This window comes from Eptatretus burgeri, chromosome 7 (assembly GCF_056783735.1).
Source record: "Eptatretus burgeri isolate ZD-2024b chromosome 7, Ebu_testis_v1, whole genome shotgun sequence".
In the NCBI taxonomy this organism is placed as follows: domain Eukaryota; kingdom Metazoa; phylum Chordata; class Myxini; order Myxiniformes; family Myxinidae; genus Eptatretus; species Eptatretus burgeri.
The window spans coordinates 63,154,521-63,167,785 of NC_140967.1; the positions used below are offsets into that span (position 1 = coordinate 63,154,521).

The 13,265-nt window shown below is 42.9% G+C and overlaps 1 protein-coding gene across 3 annotated transcripts in view; it reads left to right on the plus strand.

Annotated features, from left to right (window-relative positions):
- Positions 1 to 13,265, plus strand: part of SAP130 (Sin3A associated protein 130) — a 63,116-nt gene that overhangs the window by 41,988 nt on the left and 7,863 nt on the right. For 2 of the 3 annotated variants that reach the window (XM_085888791.1, XM_085888792.1), the window contains exons 11-18: positions 2,813 to 2,937; positions 3,078 to 3,248; positions 3,429 to 3,591; positions 3,811 to 3,900; positions 4,824 to 5,188; positions 5,332 to 5,565; positions 9,325 to 9,450; positions 13,140 to 13,243. In XM_085888791.1, the coding sequence (XP_085744917.1) occupies positions 2,813 to 2,937; positions 3,078 to 3,248; positions 3,429 to 3,591; positions 3,811 to 3,900; positions 4,824 to 5,188; positions 5,332 to 5,565; positions 9,325 to 9,450; positions 13,140 to 13,243 (1,378 nt within the window). Of the gene's footprint in view, positions 1 to 2,812; positions 2,938 to 3,077; positions 3,249 to 3,428; positions 3,592 to 3,810; positions 3,901 to 4,823; positions 5,189 to 5,331; positions 5,566 to 5,832; positions 5,907 to 9,324; positions 9,451 to 13,139; positions 13,244 to 13,265 lie in introns of those variants that run through there. The other variant, XR_015060170.1, reaches the window with a different exon arrangement.

A 13,265-nucleotide genomic window follows, 5' to 3' on the forward strand; every position in this document is an offset into this window, starting at 1 on the left:
TAACACCAATCATAATAAACATTTCTTTTGTTTAAATTTTTTGGTGATATTTATATTTATTTAAAATTTATTTGTAATATAAAAAGGTCCAAGTGGTCTCCATGGTCAAGGGTCTAAGCTGTTTAATCTGTGTGATCTAAGGGGTCTTAAAGGGTCCTCTTGGTCTTTTGAGTCATCTGGGTCTTGAGGTTCTTCAATGGTTGAAGGGGTCTCAGCAGTCCAAAAGGTTGAAAAGTACATTCCAATTGTACATAATTGATAGACGTACGTGCGTGAAGTTCGGGTGCAATTGATGTTCAAATAATACGTACTTAATAGACATATTGTCACATGGCTTCACAGCTTCATGGATCGACGGACCGTGTTTTGCGTTTTTATCTGTAATTGCATGGGAAGAGAAATGTGGATAAGTCCCACTTTGTAGTCGAGGGAAATTTCAAAATTCTAATACCCTTTGCTACCACTAGATGGCGCTACATGGTACACCGTCACCGTTGCATGCACCCTCACCACTTCCTGCTCCAGCTGCATCATCATCACTGACAATATCCTCAGCAACCTCACTCCACAACCATAACCAACTATTATCTACCAATTTCTCACATTCTGATACTTGCTGCAAATTATCTGTAAGTTCCTTTAACGTAGTAAAACCATCCTCAAGTGGGCTATTTCCTCACACTTCCGACAACAGTGAGTACCCTCTGCTTCCCCTATTCTTGATGTGGCCTACATTGAGCAACTACCACATTTTATATACTCTTCCTTTCTCCCTCACTCTCCATTTACACCACCAAACTCCCAAAGCCCAAACTGACTTAAACACTGAACTTAACACAATGCCTCCCCCTGCTTTTTTCAATAAATTTGCACAAATACCCGCTAAAACTGTTATGAACACAACTTCAACCTTTGAAATCTAATCCCACAACCCAATAAATCTCAATAACAAAATATGCAAAAAACAACACAAAAAACACTTCTCTTGTTGGTGCCTCGGAGCTTACACAGCCACGTGCAAACAACCGAAAGTGACATCCTCACTTTGCGAATGACGATTCCAAAGAATTTCAATGGGAAAGAATGAATTGATTGCTTATTTTACTTGTTTTTTTATTTTTGGTTTTATTTATCTACTAAGGTATGCTGATGATACCACTCTGTTAGTAGTTTTCTAAAGAGGACTTGATGAAATTTCTGCACACAGTAAAGAAGGAAAGTGAAAAGGCTGGTCTTTGATTACATCTCAAAAAGACTAAAATCTTGTCAAGTGAGAAGGTCGCCATGTTCAGATTGAGAGACGATCATGTGGAAATAGTGGAAAGTTTCATCTTCCTGAGTTCTAAGATTGAGTGGAGAATGTGGAGGAGATATTAATAAATGATAAGCATTGGGGAGAACAGCAATGTCAGGATTGACAAAGATCTGGAAACGGGAAGACGTTATGATGCAAACCAAGAGGAGGTTTGTGAATTGTATGGATGCGAGTTGTGGATAGTGAAAAAAATAAAAAAAGGAAGAAGATTGATGGTTTTTAAATGTGGTGTTTGAGATTAATGTAAAAATTCCATAGATTGCAAGAAGAATAAACAAATGTCTGGAGAAATTAACCATGCTCATTATATTTGAGGGAGGAAGAAGAAGCAGACCATGTATGTGCCCGATGATGGGGTAAAGGCTGAAACCAAGCAGTCTCTACCATAGCTTCAGGAAGTGGTGCAAGATAGGGATGTTTGAAGACATGTGATCATGAACGTCACCAGAAGTCAGACACAACTTGATGGAACTATATAACTCACTGAAATGATTTATTTCTTATTTGACCGATCACTTCTGCTGTGTAACATGTTGGAATTGGAACTCGCATCCATTTGCTTAATGGTAGTTCTGTTCGTTGGGTGGTGAGCTTGGGATCCGAGGATCCTGAGTTCAAATCCCACTTGGCTGTTGAATTCATACCAGGTGGGGTTGACTCTGCCTGTCATCCTTCCGAGGTCAGCAAAATGAGTGCCAGCTTGCTGGTATCCTGTGTCGGAGTGGTGACCTGTCCAGGATTGTGCCCAATCGCCAAGGAGACTGCTTCGGCAGTACCAACGCTTTGCACAGAGTATGGTCCTGATGGATGGATGTTCGTTGGGCTCCGATCAGAGCTTCTGGGAACTCAAGACAAAGGTGTACATGCAGACGGAAAACTTTAATACAATAAAATGAGAGATTTTTTTTACCTGCAAAAAATTATGCCTATTAAGTTGATGGAGATGGAAATCGATTTTGTAAAGGAAGATGGTGATGGAAAGCTTTCTTCAGGGAATATAGCCAAGAAGCCCTGGACCACACTTGGTTCCCTTGCATACCCAGATGCACCAAATTTCTCTGAATTTTCAGCACAGCCCATTGAAGACTGCAGCCATGTCGTATCTGCTCAAAGAAAGAGACAAATCTGGATCAGTAGCTCCACAATCGGTAGTGGACAAGGAAGACGAGTAGTTTCCACACGATAAAGTTTCAGGATTTTATTGCAAGTCCAGAAGTGTTTTTAGGAAGCTGGTTGCACATGACTCGCAGGTGCTCGCTTTTACAATGGCAAGACCTGGAATGGTCACACTGGGTGGGCCAAGATAGAAAAATAGCATCTCCAATGTATGTTTACTATTGAGCTCATTGGATTGAACTGTGGAGAGGGTGGGAGAACCGTTGCCTCCACCATCATACTTGTTCTCATTTCTACTTTACCACAATTTGCTGTATATCACAATGATCACAACTGCTTGAACGTTTTTACAACACGATTTTGATTTCTTTCTGTTTGCAGGACTGTGCCTATCCTCTCCTACTACCACACCACTCAATATCCTACACTCACCCTTGGCTATCCCATTTCTGGCCACCACTATGCTCCAATCACTACCAGTGTCACTGCGGTGCGGCCCCTTGCGTGTATGTAGACTATTGTCCCTCTTCACATCACCTCTGTCTTCCCTCCAATATTTAACCAACATTCAATGACAGTGATATCCATGTCAAGCTTTCTGTTCCTTTAGTATTTTCCAATGATTGTTATGTCTTTTCGTGTCTAGCACAGAGCACGGTGTCTGCAATAGCCGGGATGGGTGGCGTCGGTGGCACACCAGCAATGCGTATAAACCCTGTCCTGGTCTCTATGGATCCTTCTCGTAGCTTCCCACCACTCTCGGCCTCCACAGCATCTACACCTGCAAACCAGGGTCCCCCTGAGAGCAAGCCTACAGGTTTTGCTGCCAGTCACCTCAATTGCTTTTTGCCTTTTGCAACAAAAGGGTTTTCTTCCATAAATAAAACCAGTTTATTATCTTCCCAACTTGGTTTCTGATCTTAAATTATGAATGTGAATGGGCTGTTTAAAAACCTGTCTGTCATTAACTTTCCTCATATACACACCCTCTCACCAGGTGTGGTGTTGGCTGAAAGTGTGGCAGCAGGGATGTGTCCTTCCTCCTTTGCGGTTACGTCACCCTCTAGTTCAGGCCACAACCCAAACACGCCAGGATCTGGACAAGTGCAAGCTTCTTCACCTCGACCCAGCATCTTGCGTCGTAAGACTGCATCAGAGGGGTGCGTTTGTTTTGTTTATTATTTAATAAATTAATGTCTCTGGAGGAGTGTTATTGATTCAACACTGTGGATTGTAAATATATAAAACTGTTTGCCAACTCCTGTCGATGTGGTTTGGAGTTGAATTTAATTAACCTTGTAATCATTGCTGCGGACGTGTACGGTCTGATAGTCATCCCATGCATTGTAAATTAATAAAGTGCTCGTGTGCTATAACAGGTCTGCTGTAAGGAAGACTCTCATTCCCACAGACACGAGTAGTCCTCGTGGAGATGGAGCCCGTGGCTCCGGCTCTCCGCGGCCTCTCAGGTATTGGTATGGTGTAGGCAGTTAGCATGTCTGTGCTTCTCCAGAATGCAAAATAGGTTTGAATTTTTACCCTCGCCGAAGGATTCGGAGAGGGTATTGCATTTGGGTCTGTCTGTCTTGTTTGTTTGTTTGTTTGTTTGTCCGCACAGAACGTTCGTGGTTTTCTCCGCAACAGCTTGTCGGATTGAAACAAAATTTTTACCATTGGTGCGACTACTCATGTAGAATGTTTTAATAATTATGACGTCATAGGTCATGTGGTGTGGCAGCCATATTGGAAAAACGGAAAAACTTTGGACCTCTGCACCAAGGAAAAAATTGAAACTTGGCACATAGCAAGTACTCCTCATGGGAATGTGTGGTTTTTAAATTTATTTAAATGATGTCATAGGAGCCCTCTTTATGATGTCATAATTGCATATGTAGAACGCCACATCCAATCGGTATGAAAATTTTTGAGGGTCATCTCGGGATAAAATGGTCAACAGAAAAATAAAAAAAATTAATGACGTCATCGGCCACGTGATTTGGCAGCCATATAATTTTTTTTGAAAAACCTTCAAAAACCATCTCTGAAGTAGCTGAACAGATAGAGGCAAAACTTTACATGTATGACCACCTGTTCATAAGGAACAAAAGGTTCACACATATGTCATTGGTCACATGGTTTGGCAGCGATATTGGATTTACCCTGAAACCTATAAAAATACACCACTCAAAAGAAGTCTTGGTGAGAGTTTGCAATCTGATTGCTCTTTTTCTTGTTTGTTTTGTTTTACTTGAGTATTGGATGTAAAAACAAGTGAAGAGCAGCGTTTTTCTTGAACCTCTTCCTTGGGATCCTTGTGTTGCACCACGGTTTTTGACAAGTTGTCAATGACATGAATAAGTGCAAATGTCCGTGCCATTTCTTCCTTCTTTAGTGAGGTGGCCATGCCACCAGACGTTCATACTGCTTTGGCTTTTCATCCTGCTTCTGATGTTACAACCTTTCATACCGACATCTCATTATCCTCTCTGCGCCAGCCTACCCAGCATCCCTTGCAAATCAGTTCTGCGACAACAGCTCCTGGGAGCCTCTCCGTGACTATGGTCCCTGCGGCTGCTGCACCTACGTCTGCCTCCGTCCTTGCTGGATTGGGAACACTGGGATTTTGTGCTGGTGGGACAATGGGTAGTGGAATGGGTCCAGGTGTGGTGGCAAGTAGTGCCATGGTGACTGGAATTGTGCTTCCAGAGATAAAAGTGAAACAGGAGCAACCAGAGGGAGTGGATGGAATGGTTTTGGGTAAGCTGTGAAGTATGCCGTCATTATCATTTCGTTTTTCAATTGTTTATTCCATTCATTCCTTTTTAGGTTTGCCAATTCTCTTCTACTTACATTTTGACTGCATTGAGTGAACACATTGTTAATATTGCTGCTCACTCTAGGAGCTCCTCCATCGAGCACACGATCCGGTCTGCTTCCTGCACTTTGTTCCACGGGTGGCGAAATTCCTGCTGGCACTTCCCCCAGGAAAAAGCCACGGAAACAGCAGCACGTTGTTTCTGCACCTGAAGAGAGCGAGATGCTCGAAGGCAATTCTACAGATGACGAGGAGAAGGGAAGCAGGGCAGTGCAAACCATAAAGTATGAGAAACTTATGCCACCCAAGGAGTATGTGGGTAAGGCCTTTGCAGGAATTTGCACAGACTTGCAAACAACACTACAAATGAGAGGTTTTGTGAGCAAAATGATCTTCAAAAGACTTAAGTTTGATGGCTGTCACAGTCACTAAACTTTTATAATTAAAACACAATTATGCCATTAAATACTGGTTCCAATACAAGGCCCTAATATATTTTTTAATCGATGTGTATTAATGAAGGTTAATAGAGGCCATTGATCACAAAGTTGCACTTTAATTAATTCCCCCCTCCCCCCCCCTTTAGAACATTGAGGCTCATGGAAGAGCAAGATGACAGGAGAGGTGAGAGAGGAAGGGAGGAAACACAGCAACCTGCAAGTAAGGAGGTTGAACTAGGCGTGGTCATTGGGGGTAAAAATAAATTTTAAGGGATGACATGCGATGGCGTTGAACTGCCTGCTTAAAGGAAGAGTGGGAGAGGGCATGCTCAGGAAAGTGATCCCACAGATGAGAGGGAATATGAACAAAAGAGTTGAGGTTGTGCAGTCATACTGGATTTGGGGAGATTAACCAGGAGGGGATTGTTGGAATAATGTGTACATCTTGGAGTTGCTGGGGAGGATTGGAAGGCTGAGAGAACAAAGGAAACCAGAGAGAAGGTTAAAAAAAGAAAGGGGCCACTGATCCGCCTGCAATGTGAGTGCAACAAACCCTGTTCTTCAGCCTCATCGTGGGAGATTCCAATATTGTTGAGCTTTACAATATACAGAATCCAGGAGACATGTGATGCTGGGATACGAGGCCATAGAGAGCAGTTACTCCTTTAAAGGGGAACCCAAACGCAATTTTTTTTTTTTCTTTTCTGAAAACCATTGAGTATCATTAATCACGGTCAAACTTGAAGGGAAAAATAATTTGAATTTTGCTTTTGCCAATCACAGTGACTAAAAAAGGCTGTGTCGATTTTCGATTTTTCCAGTGACATCACATCTGAAATCCATATTTATCCAAATGGTGGTTTAATAGAGAAGCGGTGCATGTTAAGCTTGAATTCTGATCCTGATTCCTCTGTCATTCGCAACTCCAAAGGTTCTCAGAATGTTGAAAGTGATTAGTGGTATTTTGAAGAAACTATTGGAGACAAAATTAGTGATGGAAACTCTTTTGGGGGAATTGTGGAGCCGAATCGTTTTGAGCCTTGTGCTAGCGATTCAGAGGGAGAAGGTGGAAGTGTTTGTGAAGATGACACCGCTGGTCATGTGATCATTTTAGCTGGGTAGGATTTGATTTTTATAGATTTATAAGGGAGGGATTTTGTATTGATTGATAAAATGGTTTATATATTACTTGAGCAGAAATACCCATCATCACCCGACAGCATGGGCAGTGCCCAGCACACTTGGACACCGTGGACAAAATAGGTGACAAATGCTTTGTCCCACCATCATAGGCTGACCTGGTGTCTTGAATGTTGCTGGATCGTCCCGTTTTGTACTTTTCCCGGACGCCATTTGTGGCCATGCCGTGTCCCACCGTCATGTCCATGAAGTGTCGATGTCCCTCCCCATTCGAGGGTGGTGGATATTGGGGTGATGATTGATGGTGGAGGGTGGAATGGTGGTGGGTATTGTGGGGGTTTTGGTTGATGGGGGATTGTCGGGGGTTGCGGTACTGTTGTTGAAGTTGAGGGGATTTGAAGTACTGTTGTACCTCGCTATTCACGGGAGATACGTTCCAGAAAAGTGCCTCGACTGTCAGGGTCCACAAATGTCAGGACATTGTTTACATTTTTTTTAACGTGGTCTCGGCTTGTGGAAGAGCAATTGCATAGAACAAATCTGGACACAACATAACAAAGGACATCTCCACTCATGGCTCGCAGACTTCCTCTCCTGTCACAGCCATCATGTGGCCCTTAATCGAGTTCTCTCATTCCCTCTTCCAGTCCAGGCTGGAGTTCCTCAAGGCAGTGTTCTGGGCCCTGTTCTCTTTCTGGTTTTCATCAATGATCTCTCTGACTCTCTGTAAAATCCTCTTTATCTCTTTGCTGATGACTCCACCCTCTGCCGTATCATCTGTCATCCCTCAGATCGGCAAGCAGCTACCTCTTCACTCTCTGCCGGTCTGGATAAAATCACAAGCTGGTCCAACATGTGGGACATGTCTTTCAATCCTGACAAATCTCACACTCACAATGTCTCTCCAAAAGGACTGTCTGGAACCCCCACCCCCCGCCCCCCATTTACCTTCTCAACAATCCTCTTGAAGTTCTTTCATTCAAGCTTTTGGGTCTCACCTGCCATGATCTTTCCTGGGAAAGCCACATTTCCAACGTGGCCTCTAAAGCCAGTTGCCGACTGGAAATCCTCCGTCATGCAAAGTCCTTCCTTGGCCCACCTGAGCTCCTGACCACATACAAAGCTTTCGTCCGCAGCCAGATGGAGTACTGCTCTCCCCTCCAGGCTGGTGCTCCTGCCTCTCACCTTTCTCGGCTTCACGTTATGGAAAACGAGGCATTTAGGATCAATGGTATATCTCCCACGATGAGGCTAAATCTTTGGGTCTCTCTCTCACTCTTTCACCGCAAGCAGGTCAGTGGTCTGTCTGTCTTCCACTGTCTCCTCTCTGACCTGTCTGTCTGACCCCCCCCCCCACCATATTTCTGCAGGGCGCTCAAGGTCTGCCAGCAACCCCCTTCTGGTAAAACTACCAAAATTAAGAATCACTGCTCACCTTCACTCTTTCATTTCTCTTTTTTTTCTGCCTTTACAACAAATTCCCACACTCTCCTCAATCCCACTTTTCCCTCCAGGTCTTCAAAATAGCTGTTCACCCCCATCTCCTATCTTTTCTACCCCACTAATGCACCCAAAACCCCTTCCTTCAAATTCCCTGCTTTCCTTCCTGAAAGTCCCTGTAGTGTCCATCTTGTTTACCCCGTCCCATCCCTCTCCCTTCCACAGAACTCCTCACGTCTCTGTTCCACACTGTTTTTTCCTTCCATCCCCCCCCCCCCCCCCCCCCCCCCCCCTTGTCTCCTACAACCCTTGTAAAATGTTCTGTGTTCACTCTCATACGAGCCTTGACAGTGTATACAAAAAAAAAAAAATTCAACATCAGCAGGGAGCGATTCATCTCCAGTCTGCCTATCAATATAAGGTAGGGTACTCCACAACACAATGTGGAGTCAGCTGCAACAAGGAAGATAATGTTTTCCAAAGTACCATAGAGGCTATTTATGTATATGAGGAACAACACTCGACCAAAGACACTTCGTTGGGTAACTCCAGCCTTCACTGGGAAAGGAGAGGATTCCATTGATAGCATGGGTGGAGGAAGCTGGAAAGTCAGGAATGAAGGCGTCTTGTATGTCACAGGCAAATCGCTTGGCAAGAAGACCAGGAATTATTTCATCTTTTTATTAATTTTTGAGCATTTCATTTACTTTTATATGAATTAAGTTTTTTTTTACTTATTTAATTTTTATATGGTTGCTAAAAATTGTTCTTACATTCTGGGAGGATGAACACTTCTCAAGATTGTTTATCGGTGTTTGTCTCGCTCACTGAGCGGTGGAGTTGGTTGGGGGTCTGGGAGGACAGAGTATAAAATTCCACCATTTTTTGCATTGCTATTCTGTAGGATGCCTGTTGAATGGAATTTTAAATCATTGAAATGAACACAGAACAGTTCAGTTATTAACTGCAACAGCAGCTGAAGTTTGTTATGCAATGCAAACATATCCCCAATGAGAAGGTTCTTCGCAGTTGACCATTGTTGTTCTGTGGGTGTACAGATGAGGAGGGTGTACGATACGTTCCCGTGAAGCTTAGACCACCAGTAACACTGCTCAGCCAGTACCGTAACCCTTGGAAAGCAGCGTTTCACCATTTCCAGTGCTACCCTGATGTCCGTGTGAAAGGTAAGACACCTTTGTTTTTGTACACCGCTATTTTTTTTGATTAATCAATTAATTTATTAATGACTTATTTCTTTGCTTTCACATCTGGGCAATATCTCAGGCACATTTTGAGCGAGGAAGCTGCTATTTGGACATGACAGTCAACAAGTGATTTTGGCTTTAAGGGGTATTTTTGATTTATCGATTATTTCTTTTTTGATGAATCAAGTTTCAAAACGTTACAGATTCAGATGAAACAATGGTGGTTTTGGTATGCTATTCGCCAATTAATTATTTTACGATTATATATTTATTTCTTTTAATTATGCAATTAATCAATTATTGTACACAGCTCCCTCCCGATACCATCTCCATGTGCTGCACGACGAGTAAGTATAATTTGTACACATTCACCTCAGATGTACATTTGTACATGTAAACGAAGTAGCATTTGTAAATTCACCTCAAAAGAGCACCGCTCCCTCCCAATTCCGTTTCCATGTGCTGCAAGGTGGCGTCGCCGGGTGCCGAAGTCGCTCTGGAAATGTGTGCTGGAGGATGTTATTTATTTGTTTGACATGGGGGTGGTTTACTTTGAATGTAACTCTACTTGTTTTCTTTCTTGTTTGGCTAGGTGATATCTCAGCCATCCTTTGAGCTTGGAAGCTGAAATTTGGGCACAATAGTGAACAAGTGCTTTGGAAAAACGATATATTTTATTTTTTTATTTTATCAATTAATTGATTGCTTAATTATTATCGATTTACTAAGTACTTATTTATTTTCGTTCTCATCTGGACAACATCTCGGGCACCTTTTGAGATCAGAAACTGATATTGGGACACGAGGGTGAACAAGTGATTTGGCTATAAAGGGTATTTTTCATTTGTGGATTAATCAATTGATCGATTGTTCATTTTTTGTTTAATTAATTTTCAAAAAGTTACATATTCGGATGAAATGGTGGTTTAGGTATGCTATTATCCAGTTGATTAAAAAATAATTATTTTACGATTATTATTTACTTATTTCAATTGCGCAATTGATCAATGATTGTACACCGCTCTCTCCCAATAAAATTACATTGATCTGACCTGACTTGACAATCTGGGTTGGGTGCCACCGTATCACCCGGGCTGCTCTGTACCGTCTCGTGTGGCACAGTGCAGAGCTCCCGTCCTCAAGCGATCCCTAACCCAAGCCTCCGAGTCACTGGATTGCAGGCGCACGCCGCTCCGCCCCCATGCGGCAAGGAGAAAACGGTGTCCATGACAACAATTTCACCCCATTATAACCAAATGGGAAATATTTGTGATTTGATTATTGCCAAAGCTCAGGAATTTTTCAAGGTATCAGATGGAAACTTACATAGCTTATTTGTATGCATGTGTAGTCGAGTATATGTGTATAAAATCTGGTCAAAATTTGACAAAGGTCAAGATCAATGCCATCCAAAACATGTAAAACACCTATAAAGCCACAATTGAATATGTTTCAACCAAATTGGTTATGCACAACATTCAATTATGTGAAACACTTGATAGGTCAAATTTTCCAAATTATCAAATTGTTGTTCGTTTGGATTTTGCAAGTATCGTGCTGTGCACGACATATATTTGTAATCACAATCGATAGTTCTGAGCGGACCACGATTGTCGATAAAGTAAAAATGTACCATGTGTCACGGTCCACACCATGACTTTACATTGAATTCCAGTTTTCACCAATATACACTCCAATAAATTGCTTATTTGAGGTGAGACATCTACGAACCCATGGGAGATGGGTACCCTGTCGGTGTACCCTGTTAGATCACGTGCTCTCTCTCTTCCACCCCTTTCTTTCTGTTCTTGCATCCTCTGCTCTTTCCATGCTTTGTCCCCCCTCCCAACCCCCCTCCCCCTGGTCCCCCAGGTGAAATGGCTCACCTCCCCCTCATTTTTCCTGACTGTGGAACCAACTTCCACATTCTCTTCAATGTCATTCTTCCCTTCAGGTTTTCAAGACAGCTGTTCACCACCATCTCAGATTGCTACCACTCCAAAACCATGATCTTTTCTACCCTTGTTACCCCACCCAAATCCCTCCTTCCAAATTTCCAGTTTTCCTTCCTGAAAGTTTCCTTCTGTATCCATCTTTTCCACCCCATGCGTCCTCTCCTGACCATTCTTCCGTGCACCCATTGTTTGTCCGTGTCTTCATCTGTCTTGGCCTTCAACTCTGCCATTGGTGGTTTCCTCCTCTCTGAACTCATCTTTTTGTCCTGTTGCATCCTGATCCATTCAGTGTACAGTACTTGCTCTTCCACGACCTCTACTAAGTAGTATACAAAAAAAAATCCCATACTTTTTCATCCCAATTGCTGTCAGGGTGGGGGGTGGCAATAGTCTCATAACCATGCAGCACATGATCTAACCATATAAAACGAGAACAATAATTGCTTTGCAGTACATGTCTCCTATCTATGTGATATTTTTAAGTCCAAAAATGGCATAACTATGTGAAAAACTGATGAAATAACCTGAAACTTATCGTAAAGCCGTGTACCAAGTTTCAGTTAGAGTATGTTCAAAGGTGTGGGGGGGGGGAGGTGTGAAAAACAACAGGTGGGACGGATGGAGAGAAAACATATAGTCCCTCCGGTGATATCGGTCGGGGACTAATTAATCAGGTGATTCCTGTATTTTGGCTCAAAATCTGATTGCTTGTCGAAAAGGTAAATTTCAAAGGCTTTTCCATCGGGAATTTTTAAAATTACATTGTCAAATTCAGTTGTTAATCGCAAAGTAGGTTGACTTCAGAATAATTTGTAGAAAGCTCCATTTCTCTTCTCATAATAGGTGGATATACCTGGTGTTGGCTTAATGGTTAGGGTGGTGGGCTTGGGATCTGAGGATCCTGAGTTCAAATCCCACTTGACTGTTGAATTCATACCAGGTGGGGTTGACTCTGCCTGTCATCCTTCCGAGGTCGGTAAAATGAGTGCCAGCTTGCTGGTATCCTGTGTCGGAGTGGCGATCTATCCAGGATTGTGCCCAATAGCCAAGGGGACTGCTGAGGCAGCACAAACGCTCTACACAGAGTATTGTGCCAATGGATGGAATCGGTGGATGCCTCTGATATAAATTTGTAACCAAGGAGAGTTGAGTACTTATTCTGGTTACGACCAAGACCACCACTGTTTTAATGGGTAAAATTATTCCTTCCCTCTTGTGGGTTGGGCAAGGAAGGTTTTGGGCCCGTTTTTCATGAACTGGCTGGCCAAGCCTCAAATTGTACTGAAAATGGTAGGGAATTTGCAATTTGTTCAGGGTACCGGCAATAATTCCCCCCCTCTTCAGAAAAAGACACCGTGAGATCTTTAGTGTCCACCAACGACCAGTGCTGGCAGATGGGGTGCTCAGTTTAACTTCCTTCCCATGGATGGGGAAGACACACATTGCAGCCTGGCCTTGCACGCGAAACATCTGAGTGACAGTTTATAGCTGGGTTGAGATGATTCAAACCCAAGCTAGACAGCTTAAAGGCAAGTGTGCATACCTCAAAACTATCTTGCCAGCCCCAAATATTTATTCTGTTTGAAGTCCAATGCAGTATTATATTATTCCACACTTAATCTCATAGCCTGTTATATTGTTACAAGCAGAATTGTATTTGACAGCAAGTTAAGGACCTTTCTAATTCCACCCCATCCCCCATTCCCGGGACAGAAGAGAAGAAGGCGAGTCTGCAGGACATGGCAGCACAAAAGGGTTTGGTGAGCAAGGTGCAGGGCTGGAAGGTGCAGCTGTGTGCCTCACAGTTGATGCAGCTGGTGAGGATACATAGTCCCTCAG